At 40.2% G+C, this 23583-nt stretch overlaps 1 protein-coding gene across 2 annotated transcripts in view; it reads left to right on the top strand.

Annotated features, from left to right (window-relative positions):
* Wdr7 (WD repeat domain 7) overlaps positions 1 to 23583 on the top strand; it is a 283494-nt gene that overhangs the window by 47764 nt on the left and 212147 nt on the right. For both annotated transcript variants that reach the window (XM_052201384.1, XM_052201386.1), the window contains 3 exons: positions 3771 to 3985; positions 20482 to 21251; positions 22830 to 22918. In XM_052201384.1, coding sequence (XP_052057344.1) covers positions 3771 to 3985; positions 20482 to 21251; positions 22830 to 22918 — 1074 coding nt within the window. The remainder of the gene's footprint in view (positions 1 to 3770; positions 3986 to 20481; positions 21252 to 22829; positions 22919 to 23583) is intronic.

The following is a 23583-nucleotide window of genomic DNA, read 5'->3' as shown; positions in this document are numbered from 1 at the left end:
CACCCAGTCCTGTCTCCCCTCCCTTGAATTTCCCTACACTGGGGCATCAAGCCTTCACAGGACCAAGGACCTCTCCTCCCACTGATGCCCAACAAGGCCATCCTCTGCTACATATGTGGCTGGAACCATGTGTCCCTCCATGTGTACTCCTTGGTTGGTGCTTTAGTTCATGGGAGCTCTGGGGGTCTGGTTGGTGGCTATTGTTGTTCTTCCTATGGGGTTGCGATCCCCTTCAATGCCTTCAGTCCTTTCTTTGGGAGCATCTGCCTCTGTATTTGTCAGGCTCTGGCAGGGCCTCTCGGGAGACAGCTCTATCAGGCTCCTGTCAGCATGCACTTCTTGGCATTCACAATAGTGTCTCTTATGGAAGAATAGAAGGAAGGATTCAGGGCCCAGAAGGGGATAGGAACTCCATAGGAAGACCAACAGAGTCAACTAATATGGACCATTAGGGCTTTCAGAGTCTGAGCCACCAACCAAAGAACATACAGGGGTTGGACGTAGGCCTCTCCATTCCTATGTAGTAGATGTGCAACTTGACCTTCATGTGTATTCTGAACAACTGGAATGGGAACTATCCTAAAAGCTGTTGCCTGTATGTGGGATAAATTCTTCTACCTGCCTTGTCTGGCCTCAGTGGGAGAGAAAGCGCCTCACCTTGCAGAGACTTGAAGTACCAGAGTAGGGTGGCCTCACCTGCTCAGAGGAGAAGGAGACAAGAATGAAGGAAGATTGTGGGGTGGGAAAGACTGGAGGGGAGACAGTGAGCAGGATGTAAAGTAAATAAGTACACACACACACACACACACACACACACACACACAAAGAGTACATTTCTACCCAGTGGCCAATGGAAGCATCTCAAGAATAAACTGCACGCACAGACAGAAAACAAATCTTAACAGATTCAGAAAGATTGAAATAGCTTTGGTGGCCTATTTGACAATCGTGCTACAAAGCTTAAAATTAACAGCAAAGAAATCACTAGTAAGTACAGAAACTCCCTGAGATGAAACAAAGCCTTACTGAATGATGAATGGGTCAGTAAAATAAAAAAGAAATAAAAAATTCCTGGAACTAAATGACAAAGCAAACACAGTACTATAGACCGCCCCCTGGGACACATTATAAACAGTCCTGTAAGGGAAATCCAGCTCTAAGTGCCTGCAGGCGGAAGTCAGAAAGAGCACACATGAGGAACTTGATGATGTCACTCAAGAGCTTCAAACAACAAGAACAATCCATACAAACTCCAGAACATGATAAGAAATAATGAAAATCAAAGCAGAAATCATTGAAATATACAGTGCAAAGAATTGTAAACAATAAAAAACAATACAAAGAATCAACAAATCCTAGATAAACAAGATTATCAGACTCTTCAGACACCAATGAAAATCAGATTATTATAAGGAAATGATTTAAAAATCTGTGCTCTAGTAAGTTGAAAAATATAATTGAAATGGATTAATTTCTGGATTTATCCAAACCACCAAACTTAAACCAACAAGAGATGAGCAACTCAAACAGACCCACAATGAATGAAGACATTGAAACAGTTAGAAAAGGCCCAGATGGATTCACAGCAGAATCCTACCAGACTGTCTAAAAATCCTCAATGTAGTTTTCACAAACTAGTTATGCATCAAAAAGAGTCTTCACTGTCATCAAGTTGACTTTATCTCAGAGATGCAAGGATGGTTCAACATACATATGTTAGTAAATGCAATAAATCATATACATTGGCTTAATGGCAAAAATTACAGGATCATTTTAAAAGATGCAAGGAAAAGTCCTAGAGTGTAGGACCTAAAGGAGTGTATTTCAACCTAATTAACACACACACACACACACACACACACACACACACGATAAAACCAAAGCCAACATAACCCTTAATGATGAAAAGCAATCCCTATGCAATTGAAGAGAAAAAAATGCAACTAGTGTATGACACTGAGAACATCTAACCTAAAACCAAGCAGCAGAGCTGGTTTTTAAGCTAACAGGAGAGCACTCAGTCCGTATGAGCAGGGTTAGGTTTGAATGTCTCCCCAAACACTACGAGGATGGCTGAGGTAGCTCTTTGGGGTTTAAATACATTTCATACATCAATTCCTGCCCGAATCTGATTTATGGAGCTTCATTTTTTATTGATATGATAAATAAATAAATTTAATAAATAAATAATGTCAATACCTTCATGATGTACCTTCCCAGCTCTCTAGGGGCCTGTATATCACTAGCTACAGCTTGAACACCAAGAGGAAGAAAAGCATGTGTTTCCTATCTCAACTGAAATCTAAAACAAATGTGATTTCTCTGTTTTTATTTGTTGGCCTTCCCCCCCCCCCCCATGGATTCGCAAGAACTACTATAAGCTGTTAACTATGTGTATCATTAACCAACAAATAGTTAACATAAGCATTTTAGAGTGAGCAAAACACCTTAAACTCTCTAGCTCTTGTGTAGTTCATAGTTTTGGATTTGAAGAGGCAAAAATTTAAGTAAGGGTCTGGAGAGCTGTCTTAGCAGTTAAGAGCACTTGCTGCTATTGTAGAGCTCTCCAGTTCAGTTCCCAGCACCTACCTCGCAGCCTATAACTCTGAAACTTTACTTTCAGAGCTTCTGACACCCTCTACTAGACTCTGTAGGCACAAAGCATTCATGTGGTACACAGACACACATGCATACAAAACATTCATGCACATAAGAATAATCTTAAAGATGTTTAATATTCAGTTCATATGTTGGTAGTTAGAAGTAAGGAAAAAGTAAAACAGAAAAAGAGAAACTGATAAAATAATCTGGGGTATGAAAGGTGGGGATGAAGCCAAAGTTATGCTGGAAGAAGTTTGTGTTCTAACTTAACAAAGAAAGATGTAAACCAGGCCATAGTGCACACCTTTAATTTTAGCACTGAGAGGCAGAGAGATCCTTGGGTTTGAGGCCAGCTTGGTCTATAGAGTGAGTGCCAAGACAGCCAAGGCTACAGAGAAGCTGTCTTAAAATAATCTATCTGTCTATCTATCTATCTATCTATCTATCTATCTATCTATCTATCTATCTGTAAATAAATAAGAAATAGAAGGGAAGGCCAGATGAGGTTCTTTGTAGTAGCTGTGGGTAGAAATAGTACTTATTTAATAAACATATGGGAACCATTGCAGTGGTGGAACTAGGAATCCAAAAGATCCTAAATTGGTGGGGTGCTTTCTTCCTGCCTAGCGTGAAGGGGGCACAGGATTTAATAGCCAGCACTGAAGAAGAAATTTTTGCAAACTAATTGGAGAAGGCACAACATTTCCATTCCTGTTCCGTGGTTGCTTTTTTGAAAAGAAAAGCTTCAGAAATTATTGAAGGAGAAAATGGACTCATTTTAAAGAGGGCTTTTGTTATAGTTGTTTAAATGTTGGTAGAAGACTAAGAGAGATGAGATCATTGAGTTTGCTGTTTGTAAAAAACGTGAAAGCAATAGAGGGTTAGTTAAGAAAACCCTCCTGGGAAACAGAAGAGGGGAGAGTCTTGTAGGGGCCTTAAAGCCTTAGCTTTGCTTTTGAGTGTACTGGGAAGGCTCGTGAAGCGTTGGAGAAGAGAGTAATTGTGGAATCTCCATGGAAGATTAGTATACGGAGGAAGTACAAGGGACTGTTTGTGGGTACATACTAATAACATTGCTATGAAAATGCTATACCATTTTTTTCTATACCTAAGCAATCAAGTTAAAGTTGGTAGTATTGTGTAACCCAAGCGGAGACGCTGCCTTCCAGGTGCGCTGGACCGCTGTGCAATGGGGATAACAGCAGTGGAGATCCTGAATGCTTGTGACGAAGCCGTCCCTGCGGCTGTAGACTCACTCAGTCATCCAGCTGTCAACCTGAAGCAAGCCATGACAAGACGGAGTCTCGCTGCCCTTAAAAATATGGCCCACCATAAGCTGCAAACCCTTGCAACTAACCTTTTGGCTTCTGAGGCCTCTGATAAGGTGAGCTTTGTATGTAGTTTCATAATCCATGGGTTCTATTGAAGGTTATTTAGTAAAAATGTGTTTTCCAGTCCTGAGCATTTTGTCAAAGAAAAGGGTCTTTTGCCATTCAAAATCTTAAGATTATTTTTACTGAACTAAATGATGTTGGTTTGATATTTTAAAAGCACAGGTTTTTAATCGTTTTTGGTAATCTTCAATTCAAATTTCCGAGCAAGGTGATACTTACAATCCAGACACCAGCTACTTCTCTTTGGCAGGAGGATGCCCTGCTAATGAGCAGCAGCGGAGCCCGGCCATTCAGCGGGTCCCTCAGCCTTCGTTTTGTAAAGCTAAGCTCCTGTTTATTTTGTGGCTCTCTTATTCTTGATTTCGATTTTTCCGCAGTGGTTAAACTTGTGTATAGATACTGAAGGGGTTGAAAGGCTCACCTGTAAACTGACAGTTGTCCATGGATCAGGGAATGCTGGAGTGGATGGGAATCCCGGACTGTCCTACTGACCCACATCCTCCATAATTGGCAGTGATACCACCCTTTGATCATCCTTTCTTGCCCCATGACATTAATGTTTTATCGGCTCTGTTGTAGTTTATATTTCATTAGTTGGACTTATGAAAACCTTCTGTGCTTTTTCTCCATACCTTCAGGTCCATGTTCTAAAGTTTGAGGAGAAATCAGAGCTTAAATGTGTTGTTACTGTGCTTGTTTGTTTTGAAGAATCATATACTTGACCCAAGAAGTCATTGTCTCATTATACAATGTGGCATGACTTTCACATTTTACAAATGTATAAAACAATGAAGTAAAGAAAGCACAAGTCCATGTTGTTACCTTTAAGAAACAAAAGATATATTCTTACATTTCTTGATGGTAGCTCCTAGAAACACAAAATTAGAAAAATAATTTTCTAACATTAGAAAATTATTAGAAAATGCTGGAAAATTAAAGAAAAATAAGCAGTGTAGAACTATTTATTATGGCTTTAGTAAGTGGTCAGGGTTCATTAGGTGATTTTTTTTTTTTACAGTCTTGTTTGTCCCTCTTTTAATAGTGTATTTTATAGTGCAATTAGTGATGAAAGCAGCAGATAGCAGCTGAAGGATAATTTTTGCCTGCACAGAAGACAGTTATAGGAGGGGAAAGGCTTAGGAAGCTGAGGCCGCAGATAATCACGTCATGAAAAATGTATGCTGGCTGTACCATTAAGGATTTCTCCCACTGTTCGTGCATTCTGTCACAGTGTCTGTGAGTTCATACGTGCTCAGCCCTGATGTCCCAGAGAGGCTGCCTGGTTGGAATCCTCACCACCTCTGGCTCTTAGCACCTTCCCACTTCTTGCTGTAGATCCCTAAACCTTGTGGGAGGGGTTTGATGAAAGCATTCCTCTAGGGTTTCTGGCTGTCTTCACATTGTCTGCAGGTCTTTTGTTAATTAGGGTGTACTGAAGAGGAAGCTTCTGTGATGGGGCCGAACAATGAACAACCTATGGATGCAGCAGTCTGTCATTGGGAGTCACTTTGGTGCTGTGTTTAGTTAGCAGAATAATAATCGTAGGTTTTCCTCTGGGGCCCAGCCCTCTCTAGTCTCAGTTTCTGGCCTCATTAACTGTGAACTGTGAGTTCCATCTCATGGTTGGTAACTTACATAACATTGATGCAGCTATTGTACCAGTCAGTCTTGCAGGTGAGTCACTGTTGTAGGTCACAGGGTTCATAGCTTGTAAGATGAATGATTGCTCTTTCCTCTCTCACATCAGATAGCATATCATCTTCCGGGCTGTGAGTGCTAGTCGGTAGGGGCAAGGCTTCTGGTTGGGCACCAGCTTGATTTCTCATGTTCAGTGATGTAAATGATATTTTCAGCAATAAGGACTTACCTTCAATAAGGAGCTGAGGACACGCATATCTACCTCCGAGCCAGCCACACTTTTCCTGAGCTTATGCTCAAAGGACACTAAGGGTAGAGACACCTGCTATCTTGGTTAATGTTGTATTGTGATAAAATACCATGACCAAAATCATGCTGGGAAAGAATCAGTTTGTTTGGCTTAAACTTCTGCATCACAGTACATCATCAAAAGAAGAGAGAGCAAAAACTCAAGGCAGAGACCTAGAGGCAGGAACTGAAGCAGAGGCCAGCGGGCTGCTTAGTGGCTTGCTCTCCATGGCTTCCGCAGCCTGCTTTCTTATACAGCTCAGTGACAGCTTCCCTCAGTTCTCCCACTTTAATCAATAACCACGAGGACCCCCTAGAGGCATATGCACAAGCCAGTCTGATGGGGCATTTTCCCAGACAACAGACCCTCTTTACAGAAGACTAGCTTGTGTCAAGTTGACATAAAACTAACCAACATATGTCTTGCCTGGTTCACTGCTGCTCTACTCAGGAATTGGAAGCAACCTATATATATATCCATTAACTGATGAATGGTTAATGAAAATATGGTACATACACAATGCATTATTCTTTAACTGTTAAGAAAAACAAAATTTAAAAATTTTCAGGTAAATGGATAGATCTAGAAACAATCATTCCGAGTGATGTAACTCAGACCAGAAAGGCAAATATTGCATCTTTTCTCTCATATATGGATGTTAGCTTTTAATCTTTAGATATGTGTGTCTTATTTAGAATATCTTCAAAGGTTAGATAGCTTAGAAAGGATTAGAGGATATGAGGGGCTGGTCCAAGGAAGGGAAAGCAGAAATTAAAAAGGGTTATATAAGTTATAAAAGGGATAAGGAAAAATAGAATTGGGGGGTTAAATTCAGAGGGGGATGGGAGGGCAATATAAAGGAAAGGCTATGGAGCGTATAGCCTTTAGTGTATAACTAACACTAAAAACGTTTTGAAAGACCATATGGAAATCTACTATGGTAGAAGCTTCCTTAGGTATATAACATATGTAAATGGCATTTAAATGGGGTTGCCATATAATGCAAGAGGCAATGCATAAACTAGACACCATATAATATGAAGTAAAACCCCCATAGAAGGAATGAGTTGCATCTTGTTGAGTCGTTGTCCAAAGGGAACCCACAGACCACACCTGGAAACATTACAGGAACTGCCAGTATTACTGGTTCCCTTCTACAACCTGAATTCCCCACTGATTTCATGGCAGCTCTGAGAGCTTACACTCCCAGCAGTAATGTTCCCTCTCCATCCAGTGTCTCCAGCACCTGCTGCCATTGGTGTATTGATCTTGGCCATTCTGATTGGGGCAAGGTCAAAGTTCAAAGTAGTTCTCATTTGCATTTCCTGAGTGGTCGAGGATATCAAACTTTTAGGAAGTGTTTATCAGCTATTTTTGTTTCATATTTTGAGAAAAACCTTTTTATTTATGTATCTTGCTTTAAAATTGGGTTGTTTTGTTGATATTCAGGTTTTTTTTTTATATATTTAAACCTGTCACATACATAATTGATAAAGATTTTTTTCTAATTCACTAGGCTACCACTTTGCTCAAATAATGGTTTTCTTTGTTGGACACAAGCTTTTTAGCCTCCTGAGGTACAGTTTGGTAATTGTTAGTCTGAATGCTTTTGCTACCCTTGTCCTTTTCAGAAAGACCTTTCCTGTGACAATGAGTTCATGTGTGTCTGGTTTTATGCTGAGGCCCTTTGTCTGGAGTTGAATTTTGTGCAGCGTGGTAGATTTGTATCTATTTTTATTCCTTTACCTGCAGCTATTTAGTTTGACCAGCAGCACTATTTAAAGATGCTACATTCTCTTCAGCATGAAGTTTTTGCTTCTTTATCAGAATCATGCATCCATGGTGTGCGTGTTACATCTGGGTCTTCAGTTCTATCTCGTTGGCCACCTTGTCTGGTTTTATGGCTATACCATAGTGTCTTTATTACAATAGCTCTGAGGTACAATTTGAAATCTGGGATGGTGATACCTCTAGCAGTTCTTGTATTATTAAGGATTGCTTTAGCCTGGGTTTTTGTTTGTTTCTTTTCCTATGAGGTGAAGATTGTGTTTTCAATTTCTGTGACTAATAGTTAGAATTTTGGTGGGGGTTGGATTGGATCTGTAGAGTGCTTTGGTAGGATGTCCATTTGCATGGAGACTTGAAAATTTTTTGTCTTATTTTTCCTCTTGTCTATACTAAACTTCCTATGAGCAGGCATCAAGTGTTTTTTTTAAATTTTAGTATTTAGTATAGTATAACTACCTTATCTGTGACAATTACTTATAACCTGGCTAAGACATTCAGGGAGCAGTTTGGAAGTGTAGATTGAGATCATACTGTGAAGGAACTTGATTGGGAAGCTGAGGGTTTAACAGGTAATTCTGTGATGTTGAACAATTTTGAAAGACTTTGTTAAAGAAAATTTTGCCATGTTGAATGTCATCTATAAAGTAGTAATCAATGTTGTCAAAGGAAAGTAGTAGGCTGCTGTATTGATACAGTGAGCGGTCATTAGGGTCAGAAATGGGATTAGGCAGTGGAGATAAAGAAGGGCTGGCGTGCTCACTCCAGTGTAAGTTTAACAGTTCTTCACAGAAAAGAGCAAGAAGGTTCTAACTCTCGGGAGTATTTCACAGACATTAGCCGGGTGCTAATAATAGAACTAACTGTAGAGCCTGAGGAGGATTGTAACAAGAGGCGGTTGCTTCTTCTAGGTGGCAGTGTAAAATGGGTGTGTGTTCTTAGGAACATGTGATGTTGGTCATTTCCAAAAAGGGGAGGGAGGGGGGCTCAGGGATGTCTTCATCTAACATTAAAGCTGTGGTGCCTGTCAGCATATGGAGCATATAGCAAGCGTATATCGAGAGTCTCAAGCATCCAGGCTCTCTCAGTGCCTTCTCACAAGTAGCTGTTACACATCTCAGACCCACGCGCGTTACACATCTCAGACCCGCGCGCGTTACACATCTCAGACCCACGCGCGTTACACATCTCAGACCTACGTGCATTACACATCTCAGACCCACGCGCGGTACACATCTCAGACCCACGCGCGTTACACATCTCAGACCTACGTGCATTACACATCTCAGACCCACGCACATTACACATCTCGGACCCGCCGTGCCACTCTCATGGCCCCTCCAACTCTGGGCTGCTCTTTCTTCTCCTAGCCCAGCTAGGCTCGCTATCCTGCAGTTGTTCTCAGTGCGTTCTCTCCTCTCTCTCTCTCTCTCTCTCTTTCTCTCTCTCTCTCTCTCTCTCTCTCTCTCTCTCTCTCTCTCTCTCTCTCTCTCTCTCTCCTCTCTCTCCTCTTTCTCTCTCTCTCCTCTCTCTCTCCTTCTCTCTCCTCTCTCTCCTTCTCTCTCTCCTCCTTTCTCCTCTTCTCTCCTCTTTCTCTTCTCTCTCCTTTTCTCTCTCTCCTCTCTCTCCTCTCCTCTCCCTCTCTCCTCTCTCTCCTTCTCTCACCCTGTTTCTCTCACTGTCCTTTTCTCTACTCCTTACTGATAAGCTCTTCTTTGTTACAGTTATCCCTGGCCATTTCCAATCTACTGGGCATGTCCAATCTCTTCCTCTTTCTTTCTCTCTCTTTCCAGTGTCTCTGTGTCTGTCACTCTATCTTTCTTTGTGTGTCTCTGTCTCTTTGTCTTTGTCTCTGTCTCTCTCTCCTTTTCTCTCTCTCTCTTGGTCACTATGAGGCCCTGGCTGGTATTGAAGTTGCCATGTATCTAATCCAATATCAACCCTTCAGTCATCCTTGTGCCTCTGCCTCTTAAGAGCTGGGACTTCAGGCATGTGTGATATTATATTCACATTTTTGAGCATTTATATATTATTTATATTATTGTTCCTTTAAAATAGGGCTTTTATTTTTCCTTTGTCTTTGAACTGTTGAAATATGTAGTGTTTCAGTTACTTTTGTCCTCACTTTACGGGGCCTTTCCGGAGTTTGTGTCTGAGGCTCCCTGACTTTCATCAGGTGACCTCCTTAGCTCACTTGATTGAAGTTCGTGGTGGTCTCTCATGGGACCTTCTTCCTTTGCTGTTAGTGCTCCCTAGAATCTGCGGGCAGGGCTCAGCGCTCATCAGGTCCTTGGAGCTAGGAACAGTTTTTACGTGTTTACAAGGGTTTGAAAAGGAAAGTGTGTGACAAAGCATTGCATGGCCTCTAAAACCATGTGACTTGCTACAGAACAAATGTCACCACTCTTTGTCCCATCTGAATGCTAATAATCACAAATAACAGCAGCTGTTATCTCATCTTGAAACAAGCCAGAAAGAGTTTTTATGACACGTCTCCTTCTAGAATCAGTTTTAACAGTTAATAACCATGTAAGTCATCTTTCTCTGGTGACTGCTGAGGCTTGCCCAGGGCCTCACACATTAGTGTGTAAGCTCTACTTTGAGCTCACCTGCTACAGCATGTTCACTCTCACACATATGAAGGACACTGTTTGCGGGTTGTACAGGCATGTGCTCTTTTACGTGTATATGAATGAATATCATATGTGTATATTTTATAGGTTGGGGTAAAATACCTTTAGAATTTTCAACTCATGTTGTCAACATTTTTTCTAGTTTGAAACAAGTGAGTTTTAAATTTCTATGAATATAATATCAATGATTCAATTAACCAGTAACACTAGATTAAAAGTTGTAAATAAATAACAAGAACTTGTTTTGTTAATTATATTATTTTGGGTTATTTTCCTGTTTTAAGGAATTTTTAAATTAGACATTTTTTTTATTTATGATGATTTTCTAATACCTTCAAATAATGAATTTCCAAGGGACTACCCAGAAGAACTCTTTGGTCCTAATGCCATATCAGGCGTGTACCTTCTGCACAGGAAATGCTCAGTGCATTTCCAATTAGCCTGTGCCATGCATAGTCAGTCTAATGCATCTTTGTATCCCAAGTCAAGGAAAAGTGGTTTATTCTGTGATGTTTTTAAATTCAGATCATGTTTTGCTTTGGAAATACATTAGAAAGATATTTTTTTTGTTAAGGGAAACCATAGCAATGGAATGTATGTGAGATACATCAGGGTTTTTTTTAATCACTTCTTATAAATCTAGTTATAGATTACCAAGGAGCACTAAGGAAATTCAACCTGTGACCTCAGGAACCAGATCCTCTTACCCCTCATATGAGATTCTCTATCTTTAATTCTGTTTTAAGACCTTGAAGTTATTGTGATACAAGTATAAAGGCTTTTGACTTAATTATAAATATTAATTATAGCAATTTAAGGAATTAAGTTCTTTTAGTATTTGTGAAAAATGTTTGTTTTTTATTAGACCATATAAAATATTTTGAAACTTTTTGACTTTTATAGTTTATGCTGCAAAATAATTGAACCAGTCCAGTTCAGTAAGCATTTATTGACTAGTTAGGCACTGTGTTAGGCCCTGGAGAGCCAAATGAATAAGACATGATATTTACTCTCAGGAAATATGAACAGATAAATTGTAAAGCTCTGTATCCAATGGTGTGGTGAGACATGCAGAAAGGATTGTAGAGTCTTCCTAGCCCGAGGTGATCGGGATTGACTGTTTGGAGGAGGGATGGGTGGAATATATTTAGATTTTGAGTGGAGAAGGGTTGTGCTGTGTTCAGCAAGAAGGAAGTGGAGAGACTCTGTTCAGTTAGTGTTAGAGCTCAGTTGGAGACCAGTAGTGGTGGGAAAGAAAGAAAGAAAGAAAGAAAGAAAGGAAGGAAGGAAGGAAGGAAGGAAGGAAGGAAGGAAGGAAGGAAGGAAGGAAGAAAGAAAGAAAGAAAGAAAGAAAGAAAGAAAGAAAGAAAGAAAGAAAGAAAGAAAGAAAGAAAGAAAGAAAGGTGAGTTCATCTTGTACTGGGGAAGATACTGAAATTTTTGCCTTTTACCTCAGTGACTTTCAAAAATTAAGAAAAAAAATCTTTAGAGTTCTTTACTCAAATGGAATTTTACATGAAAGCCAGTCGATAGATTTGATAAGAAGGAGTACAGTGGAGAATTTAAACTCAATAGTTGAATTGAGTTGTATTCAGTGGGAGCCTATAATTGATTGGGTCTGAGTAATAAGGAAGGTTTAGCCAAAGGTCCCCTGATTGACTGACTGCAAAGTGGCTTTATCAAGTCTGATATTGGATGTATGAGCAGGTTTTATAGGGACGGTGTTTGCCTGGTTTATGGTAAACCTGAAATGCCTGTGTGTTACATATATCAGAATGTTTGTCAGGTGGTTTAATTTAAGGCACTGAAACTTTAGGGGTTGGTAGGGTGAAGGGATGCATATATTGATGAATTCTTGATATGTGTGTGTGTGTGTGTATACGTGTGTGTGTGTGTATATATATATAAATATATATATATAAATATATTCATATATATGAATGCACATGATATATGCTATATATGGATATATACTATATATATATGAACATATATGAATAAATATATTCACATATATAAATAAATGTATATCTGAAAAAATATATGGCTGGTTCTTGGTTCTATGGAGTAAGTGAGATCATTCATTCATATACAGACTCCTAGAAATAGGAGCTTTAAAGGGAGCATGATGAGGAAGGATTAGGGTGGGGAAAAGAGGAATATCTGAGGAGAACCAGGAGAAAGTGCTGGTCAGCAAAGTCGAGAGGTGCAAGGTAGAGGAGATCCCTGGGTGAAATGCAGTCAGTGCTCCACCGTTTGAGGACCAGGCACGGTTGTTAGTCAGGCCAAAGTATCCTTTCTTCAGACGTCTTTCCAGGGGCAGAAGCTGGCCTGTAAAGGACAGAAGAGGACAGAAAAGTGGGTATGGAAATAAGAAGAGAAGTTCGTATGAGAGGAGATAGGAGGAGAAAGAGAGCAGTTAGGTGGACATGTAGTTTTGGAGACAGCAGAGAGTGCCCTTGGCTGAGGACAAAGAGCTAGCAGGGAGGGGGAGCTTCAAGACAGCGAAAGGAGAATTGGTTATTGATAAATGAGGAAATGCTTGTGCATTTAAGGGAAATCTATGGGGATGCAGGGCACTGCAGTAGGGGGCTACGAATGACAGAGGTTCAGGGCAGAAGAAGCTAAGAACAAGGAGAAAGGGGCTAAATGTGTAGCTGTGATAGGCTAGAATAAAGGTATATGGAAAACAGAGGGTGCATTTTCTTACCCCTGTTGCAGAATTGCAGTCTGTCAGGATGCTGCAAGGTAGCTGTGAAAGGATGATTGTGGCCAAGTGTAGGGTCACAGTTGGATGACGGAGGATGAGACTGGTGGTCTTTGAGGAAGTGTGTAACCCACTGACAAAGGGCTCTTATGATGGTGGTTACCAGACTGCACTGCACATTGAAATCACCTGGGATCTTCCACCATGGCTTTTCTGACTCAGTTTATGTGCACATTCAGCAGTGCACTGAGAGTCAGTCTGATGCGGCAACTCTCGAAGCGCAGTTGTGGGGCAGTTTTCAACTGTGGAAGGTTGGCATGAATGTTCAGAATTTCTGAGTCGGGCAGCCTGGTGAGCATGGCTCTGCAGTGTCCAGCTGAGTCTGCGGAGGGCATCACGACTGGAGACAGCGAAGGGCTGTGAGGCTCCCTGTGACTCTCCATCTTGGGTGATTCCAAAGGCTTTTTAAGACTTTGCTGTTTCCCAGTAGGTCAAGAGCCTCACAATAAGAACACAGTGCCACCCAAAAGGCTGTGTACAGGAACAGGATGGAAAGCTGGTTTAAGAATAGCACTTTCACATGGCTCTAGTCAAATAGCTTAAAATTCATACGGATAACCTCCCTTTGAACAAACTAGTGAGGAACCTAGCAATATATTTTAAGAACATGAGCAATATCAGAAATCGCCATTTTTACTGTACTGATAGTAAACATCCCATCTACCGAATCAGTGTCTGAGTGTGTGTAGTAAAGCCTTCGTGCCGTCGCTTGTTGTCATGTGAGTAACATGCAGTTAGAATGCCGAGTGTTCTTAATTGTGTTCACATGCTAACATGACTAAAGAAATACAAAGCTAGTTCTGCTAGCAAAATAAGCAAATGTAACCTTAGTGATTTGCTGCGTTACTAAGTGGTTCTGTGCCTATGCTGTGGTCCCTTCTTCCTGGAACTGCTTCACATCCTTAGGAGAGTCCCTGAAGCACTCACATGCCTACTTACCTACTTGGATGAGTATTCCTAGAATGACCAGAAGGCTGTGAACCTATGACACCGACATAGAAGTTTTAATCATTTTTCAACATAGTGACATGTAAGGCTTGATATTACACACTCTACATTAAAAATACAGCAGGGATTTTCATGGCATGTGTGTCCGCCAGGGATCTTCGGAGTTTGTGCCCTGAGCACAGCTCTCCCTAACGCAGCCGTTCCCCACTGCAGGCTCGCAGTCAGTTTAACTCTTCTCACAGATCTCTTTGACGGGTGCATTTGACATAAAATGCAAGGAGTGTGCTGTGTTACCTATCCACTGCTCTCAGCCCTCAATAGGCAGACATTTTGTCATATGGCAAACAGAAAATTTGAAATTGGGAAGTTGGCTGCTAATGTAAGAATCAGCATTACGATAGAGGGCTTCTTGTCTGGTGTTTGGGACTCTTGGTTCTTTGGCTGGAGTTGAAAGTTGATCCCCTGTGCTGCTGTTGAATTTTACTATATTCATTTTCAGACTTAATATTATTTAATAATTATCGTGTCGTAATAGCATCCAGGTGTTAGAAGAAATATCTTCAAAATATGTTTTCTATGTAAGTTGTACCATTTGTATTTGATATTTATAATTACACATTATTTATGTTCTGTTAAATAAATTCCATTAAAATATAAAAGCTGTACTCCTTGATGTTTAATATCATTTTTTGGCTTGTATTTAGTTAGGTGCTTGTTAGTGAGAGCACATGGAAAGGAAAGGAAAAGATAGGAAGTGTATTATTGTATTATCATTCACACATGATCATGAGTTCTCATCACATCCAAGAACACATTGTTAAGAGAAGTGTAGTAGTTGTCTATTCCAGATGAGACTGGCATGCTAGGGTGGTGTGGTCATGGACAGATCCTTGAAACACAGTGTGGCCCCCCTCTGCTCAGCCTACCCCTTAGCATGCAGGAACACTAGTGCGGCAGCAGAGGGCGCCAGACAGCCATGTTGGGTAGACAGATTTCCTTGTTATTTTTCCACCTCCTCCTGATCAGATTTTTCTCCTTCCTCCTTTTTTTCCCCTTGGTATGGAGAGTAGTTAATGTGGAAGCCATGTTGTTAATGTTTTCTAGTAAGTTGGAAGGATTTCCCTCAGCTACTTTAGAGTATTTTAAAAGTACAATACTACATCTGTTTATTTTTATTCAGTGTACCTTTTACATTTATTATTATGCATGAAAACTTTAGAAATCCCTTTAAAGAACTTTCGTCAATAAGATATCATCCATCAAATCAAGGGGGAAATTATTGTTCCTTTCTATTTCCTGTCCAAATAGTTTTTGATATTAAATCAATTTTTATACTTTATGTAGGAAACTCATTATAAATATTATACCTATTCAGTTATGCATTTCATAAAATAGTAAATTCATATTTGTCAGGCATAATTTTCTTTTGTAATCTATTTTATTCAGTATTTATTTAGAAGTATCTGTGCATGTCAAATGTACGCTCATTTTCTTACCTGTCCTTAGGATCGATCTTAAAGCACTGATTTCAAAGCTCTGTGTGTGTGTGTGTGTGTGTGTGTGTGTGTGTTTGTACAAATTTTAATGGCTATGGAGACTCATTTGTTAAAGTACCAATATATAAGCATCTGGAACTACCTGCTTTTGAGTTCTTGAACCTATGCACTGCTAGTCATGGCCGTGCATGATCTCAGTGCTGGAGAGGAGAGGGGTTACAGGTGAGTTGAGTCAGTAAGCTCTAGGTTCAGGAAGATGCTCTGTTTAAGAGGAAGACCTGTCACATCAGCCTTGGCCTGCATGAGCACATGCATGCACCCACCCAGGCACATATACCTGATACAGTGTCACACGCACACGCACGCACACATACACACACAAACACACACGCACACACGTCAGTGTTTCTGCTTTGCATTTGATTCTGAATATCAGCTAGCATAATACTTGGTAGTGCATATCAACTCTATTTTTAGATGAAACCCATATCAAATGATATTATAGATTTGATCCAGGAAGAATAATAAATCACAAGACTGTTTAAAGATAGCATTGAAAACTGTGCTATTGAACAATGATTTCAAAGTAAGTGAGCTTTCAAGTCAGGATCAATGAAGTGAATGGTGAGAGAGTAAGGTTTCGTGTAGACAGTGGATAGAATGGAATACCCTTAAAATCCGAAACCTATTAAAGACACTTAAAACATAATCTTGGTATTCAGAGACAAAGCTTTCAGATGTTTCCACAGATATGATTTCATCTAGAATATATTCAGTTATATAAAAAGATGAGAACTTATATCTGCATGTCATCATTTTTTCTGCTGAACATTCTGGATTTTTATGCATTGTTTGTGGGACCTACCATATGTGACATGTGTGTGCTGAGGTCATACATGTGTGGATAAGCCTGCTAGCAGGTGAGAGCTCTTCGGTGGGTTTCTGTGTCTCCAGGACAGCCACGGATACATAGAGAGAACCTGTCTCAAAACAAAAATAAAACAAAAGAAACTTCACATGGCTAAAGATATACTTCCTCCACATAGAAAATGAAAATTACAATAAATTAGGTACTTGAAATAGGCATAAGACAAGTCTGTGTACTAGCATGCTGTTACAGTTGCATTCACGCGTAGGTTGGAGACTCAGTCATTTGTGTATACTTTATAATTTAAGTTTTCTTTTTAGTCATTGTTAAGCAGATTTTCAACTATTTCTTTTAAGGATGAATGCTTTGTTTTCTCCCAGGCATATTATACACAATAGGTCACTCTTGATATAACTGTTGAACTGAGTTGAATCCTGCTCTGTGATACTTTAAGGCGAATTGTTCCTACACACTCTAGCAGTTCTAATAAATGGACAGAGTGAGCCTTCTAGAACTTCTTCATCAGTCAGCTTTGAAACTGTGACAATATGTGATGATTTGAACAAATTGGTCTGGTCCCAGGTGTGCATATTTTATCACTCACCCAAGAATACTTTGGAACTTACTAGATGTTTTTGTTCCTTTTCCTATAGTTTGCCTTAGCACCACACACTAGAAAACTAGGCATGAGAGTGATGAACTCAGCAGTTTCTTTGCCTTTAGCCCAAATATCACTCTCACAGCTTTGGTGGGCATCTGTTGTTGTTGTTGTTGTTGTTGTGACACGGTTTCCAAGTCAGGGAGTTGGTTATGAGGTTTTGGCCATGTGAGAAATGACAGCTCATCTACTGAGTGATGCTGAGTCGTCTTCTCTCCCATTTCCCTTCAGCCTTACCCTGGAAACAAATATGTGCATCTGTGTCTTAGTGTTGTTGGCTTTTATGTTTTGCATTCTCTTTTTGTGTACATTGCTATTTTGGTTTTTAATCACACACAACACATTCCGTAGCTTTGCCAGGTTGTAACAAAGAACCATAAAAGCTCACACATAGATATGGTATTAATTAGGTAACGTTTTTCTCGTGAGCATATGACTGCCTGCTGGAACACCTTCAGAGAGAGACACAGACGCCTGCGGAGCTGGGGTGCTGATGGGCACGTGTGTGGCTGACATGAGGCGACCTGAAGTCTGTCTACCTTGTGTTTCCCTCTTGCTTCTTTTCCAGACCCTCTTCTCACTGCTTCAGTAACTTCTTAGCCAGACTTGTGTGATTTTATGTTCTTTGACTGACAGTAGGCTCTTTTTCCTAAAAAAAAATTTTGTGGAAGGGCCGTTATGCTCAGGAGCACCGCGAAGACTTTTCATTTTGCTAGATGCTACGTATTGCTTCACACCTCTTCTCAGCATTGTGCACCCAAGACAGCGGTGTTTCTGTGACATAGCCTGTGATGATAATGAGAACAGTTCCTGAGGCTGTGATTTTTAACAATAATTTTCACATCAGTATTATACTGGACATAATACTCGTATGTAAGTTCCCACGTGATTCACGTGAGTTAGAGCTCATCAGTACAAAGAGCACCAAGCGTAGAGTCTGAAGGCAGCCGTGAAAGCAGAGTGGGGAGAAACGAAAGGCTCAAGTACAGTCTTCGCTCTATCCCTCTGCTCACATCCCTGGGGCTATCGCTCTATCCCACTGCTCACATCCCTGGGTTAAGCTAACAGCGCTGGATCTGGTCATGTGACTCCCTTATTTGGATAATTGTTCCCTGACATTACCGTGTAAAGCTGTGTATTTAATATATCTAAGGGAATTCATTAGATTCTCATTCATTCCTAGCCACACTAATTCAGATCTGAAGCTCAGGCCCAGAACTCCTGATGATTCTGCTCTAGCGATGCTCGGGCTTCCATAAAAAAAAAACAAAACAACAACAACAAAAAAACAAAACAAAAAAACAAAAAAAAAATTGTCCCAAAGCTGCAGTATGATCTTGTAAGCGTTGAGGAAACTGTGGCCCCATCCTTCCTCCTGGTCACCTGCAGACTCTTCAGCCTCCGCCCTGTGATTTCCACAGCCACTCTCCTCTTGTAGAGTTTGCTTTCTTTTCATCTGAGTGCTTTCTGCTTGCTCCAGTTAGCTCCCTGTAAACTGCCCAAGATAGACTGTGCTGCTATGCTCCCTGAGTTTCATATTTAATAATATAACTTTATCTTATTAGGTATATTCTTTAGGTTGTTTTATGGTAGTACAGAAAGATTTATATCCTCCTCTAAACATTATTCAGAGAAGATTATATAACAGTGATATCATCTGCTTGAATAATCATGCGAGTGATTTTGGGTGCTGAACAACTTGAGATATTTTGTGAATGATGATCAAGGAGATCGAGAAGGAATGTGGTCCTTGTGTGAATGCGTGCAATCGTCCACCTTTTGGAAACGGTTTCTGGAAAGTATAAGTGATTTGGCATTACATTATAGGGACCAGCACCTGTGTGTTCTGAATGATGGGCATCTCGTACTTTGCAAAGAAGTCTGGACTTCTTCTCAAGTTATAAAGTGCTGTTGATAATCTCAACTAGGATCATAGTCAGGACGGATAGAGATGGAGACAGGATACCAGTTAAGGGAACTTATTGTAACTGTTTCTTGAAGAGTTGATGAGCAATAGGAATACTTTTGTAAGATTTTTTTAGTGTCCTTTGTTCATTCAGTCTGACTCTCTGGTTGTGCAGAATGAATAAAGAATAGTTTGTTTGTTCATGTTTTGAAATTGCCTCATAGAGTAAGGAAGTTATAAGTAAGTAAAATAATAGCCATGTAAATATTTCTGAGATATCCAAGTATCTGGGCATGGTAGATGTAAAATGTTAGGGAGCTAACCTCCATGGGCTAACCTTTCCCTGGCTCTCCTCAACATAATGAGATAAAGTTAACAACAACAAAAAATGTATATATTTAAGGAAAGCATTTGCCGTACTGCTTTGATGGATATCTGTGCTGTGACTGAGAATTAGGTCACGTAGAGAAAGGACGTAGTGGAGGACGGGTGAAGACTCATGCCCAGGGCACAGGAGAGGAGCTGCGGGTCCTGGGTCACAGGTATGACGCAGGAGCCTGCTCAAGCTGAAAGGAGAGTTTATAAATGAGCCTTGCATTTGGGCTGAAGGAATCTATATTTTATTTCGTAGTTTTAATTTTCTGGTTGTGAAAAATAGCATGTTTTAATTATGTGCATTTTAATTCATATGTATATAATCTAAACAAAATGGTCTATGATTCCATCAGAAAAATAATTGCTGTTTACATTCTGGCTAGCATTTCTTAAGATCCATCCTCTCTTGCAACATTTATATGTGGACATGTCTGACTCTCACGCACATACATGCACATACACAGGCACCTCGTAAGTGAACTGTGCAGCATACACTCTTACCTCCATGAGCCATCGTCAGATTCAGAAAAAAGTGGAGGACCTGGCCTCGGAGCGGCCCCAGAGGCTCTCCGCTGTGACTAGATTTGGCTAAAGCAGACAGTAAGTAAAGGAGAGAAAAGAAGGAACACGGTCAGGGTTGCTGTACTTATGTGATCTAAAAACAAAAAGACCTGGTTGTGTCTTTACGGACGGAGTTCGTAAGCGGCCCAAGGATTCCAAGGTGTGGGCCGCAGACGGACTGCAGCTTCTGCTGTGCACCCACCCTAGGGATTCCAAGGTGTGGGCTGCAGATGGACCGCAGCTTCTGCTGTGTACCCTCCCTTCATTTTCGGAGTCTGCTATTGTTGCTGAAACCAATTTTAATAAGTATGGTGACTCCCACTTCAGTAATAAGCTTTTATTAATATATACTTGGTTTTAATTAATTGTATTCTAATGATTGTGTCAGTGTAAAGCTCTCCTAATTGTATATGCTCATATCTTGGTGCTGGTTGGCAAAGATATGTTAATGACCCAGAAGACAGCTTCCTAAGCACTTAAATCCACCTATTTATTGCTCATTAATGAATGTTGAAATTAAACACTTTGAATTGTAACTATTTTTTAAAAACATTTGTTACAGGGGAATTTACCTAAATATTCTCATAACTCCCTGATGGTTCAAGCAATAAAGACAAACCTAACCGACCCGGATATCCATGTGCTTTTCTTTGATGTGGAAGCTTTGATTATTCAACTCCTGACTGAAGAAGCCTCTAGGCCGAATACTGCACTTATTTCCCCAGAGAATCTGCAGAAAGCATCTGGCAGTTCAGACAAAGGGGGCTCTTTCCTGACTGGGAAACGGGCAGCAGTTCTTTTCCAGCAAGTGAAAGAAACTATCAAAGAAAACATAAAGGAGCACCTCCTGGACGAGGAGGAGGATGAGGAGGAGGTGATGAGGCAGAGGAGGGAAGAAAGCGACCCTGAGTACCGGTCCAGCAAGTCCAAGCCGCTAACCCTACTAGAATACAACCTTACTATGGATACCGCAAAATTATTCATGTCCTGTCTCCACGCCTGGGGCTTGAATGAAGTTCTGGATGAAGTTTGTCTTGATCGCCTGGGAATGTTGAAACCACACTGCACAGTGTCCTTCGGTCTCCTATCGAGAGGAGGTCATATGTCGTTGATGCTTCCTGGTTACAATCAGGCTGCTGGGAAACTGCTGCAAGCGAGGGCAGAAGTAGGAAGGGGGCTGCCAGCCACGGAGGGCGTGGGCAAGGGGACCTACACAGTGTCTCGGGCCGTCACCACTCAGCACCTGCTGTCCATCATCTCCCTGGCAAACACTTTGATGAGTATGACCAATGCAACTTTCATTGGAGATCACATGAAGAAGGGCCCCACCAGGTGGGACTGCGAAGCTTCATCTTATGCTTTATTTTCCCAAGGTCTGAGAGAGTCGCCCTCTGTCATTGTTGTTGGGCTCTGCACGCCTGCCTTCTCCACTTTAGTCACCTTAGTGATTTCCCAGTTAAACTGTAAAACAGACATTGCTAAAATGCCAAGTTTAAAACACGATAAAATTATAGCACGCCCTCCCTCCCTCCCTCCCTCCCTCTCTCTCTTTCTCTCTCTCTCTCTCTCTCTCTCTCTGTGTGTGTGTGTGTGTATGTAGATACACTTAGTTGTTATTTTAAATGGATTTACAATGTAGGACTTGGTCATAAAGGATAGCTCTTGAGCAAGTAAAATCTTTAAAATTTTTTTTTATTTAAGGTATTTTTTTTCCTGTAATAACCTTGATTTATGTAGAACTCAATATAGAAAAGACTGGCCTTGAACTTGCAGACTAGCCTAACTCTGCCCCCTGACTATTGAGGTTAAAGGCATGTGCAACTGACCAAGAATGACAATTTTTATTTTTTAGTTGTGTGCTTTTATTTGGGTTGGGCATGTGTGAATGCAGGTGCCTGTGACTCCCAGAAATGGGTGGAATCCCCTGGAGTTGGAGTTAAATGTGGCTATGAGCTGCCCAGTATGGGTTTTGGGAACCACTGTGGTCCTCTGCAAGAGCAGTATGTGCTTTTAACTGCTGAGCCATGTATTCTAGCTCCATAAACATAGCATTAAATTTATAGCTTCTGGAAGTGTGAACTGACATTCAGTTCAAAATGTGTGTCCGTTTACGGTTTCTCATTGTAATCTCTGTGCAGTAATGGCGTGTCCAGTTATCCGCACTGGAGTGTGATAATGAGTATAGTCCATAATCTGCAAAAGGGAAGAAAAATAACTTTAAAAACAGTACTTTTAAAGCAGACTATTTTGATGTTTTTACAATTCTTAGCCTGAATGCTATTTTCCATTTTTCCAAAGTTATGAACACAACTTATTATTACACTTCATTAAAAGCTGACCATGTGAGGTTTGTTTTTCAAGCCTAAAAGACACATGCATAGCATTTATTTCATATCTTGCTTTGTTCTAGTTACTTATACAAAAGTTCAGTGTCCTTAATCCTGTAAATATAATATATGGAATTGCTGAGCCGGAGTCCAAATGAGACAGCGTATTTGTGGATTCCAAGATTTTTTTATGCTTTATTGCCATGCATATGAGTACTTTTCAGATTAGTGTGTTTTCATGAGTTCTGTGCACTAGCGACAGTGGGAGAGGCTCAGCTCCCGGGATGGTAACAGGAAGAAGAGAAGGCTAAGGATGAGTTTGGTTTGTCAACTGTAGTTCCCTGGAGCGTTCAAGAGTATGTGTTAAAACTAACAGAAAGGATACATTTTAGTTCTACCTCATAATCATGTAATTATTTTACTGGAATTTGAAAGGGATAACATCAGTAAATAGGAAACGCAGAGAACTTTTTGAAATAGTAAATTGAAAATGTTCTGTGTGTGTTTGCTTTTTATCTGGAGAATAACAATTTTAGCCTCTCTAGAAATAGAAAATGTTCAACGTTTCTCTCTTCTTTTAAAGGCCGCCTAGACCAGGCACCCCAGACCTTTCTAAGGCAAGGGATTCCCCTCCAGTCTCCAGTAACATTGTGCAAGGACAGATTAAACAAGGTAAAATTAAATCTTATAAGTAATTGCCATGACATTTCAGCTGTAGAAACGGAGAAGGCATTGCTAATGTATAATCATAATATTTTGTTTGTCTCAGGTTGTTAAAAGAGAGAAAAGTTGTTATATTCCAGATGTAAATATGGATAATTAAGATGTCAGTTAAAAATAAATCAGATTTATTTGGAAATTGATAACTGAGCATATTTCAGATAATTTTATTATATTGTCTTTGGTCTAATTTTTATGTATTAGGGCCACCTTCCTTTGACAACACTAGTTAACTGTGTGTATCTTAAGTTTAAGAGTTATACCTATTTTTAATCCTGCTTGGGAGTGTTTGAATTCACAGATTTGTGCTGTGACTTGTGTTTGCCAGTGGTGTCTGTGCTGCTTTCACAAGTCAAAATGCCTCCTAAACTGTTCTTGTATTTAAATAATAATATACCATAACTTTCACTTTTAGCTTTGTGTTTCATTAGTAAGTAGGAGGGGAAAGGCTGAATTTCTCCTTTTGAAATCAATCCTAAAAATTTCTGTGAATTAACATATTATTACCCTTTTATGTATGCTTTCTAGCCTTTTAATACTAACAAATGGAAGACTGATATCCTCTACCAAGAATGTTAGGGGGTCACTTGTGCTCACATAAGTATCTTGGGCCAAGA

The sequence above is a fragment of the Apodemus sylvaticus genome, chromosome 13 (assembly GCF_947179515.1).
Source record: "Apodemus sylvaticus chromosome 13, mApoSyl1.1, whole genome shotgun sequence".
Lineage (NCBI taxonomy): Eukaryota > Metazoa > Chordata > Mammalia > Rodentia > Muridae > Apodemus > Apodemus sylvaticus.
This window is presented reverse-complemented; position numbering and strand designations above follow the sequence as displayed.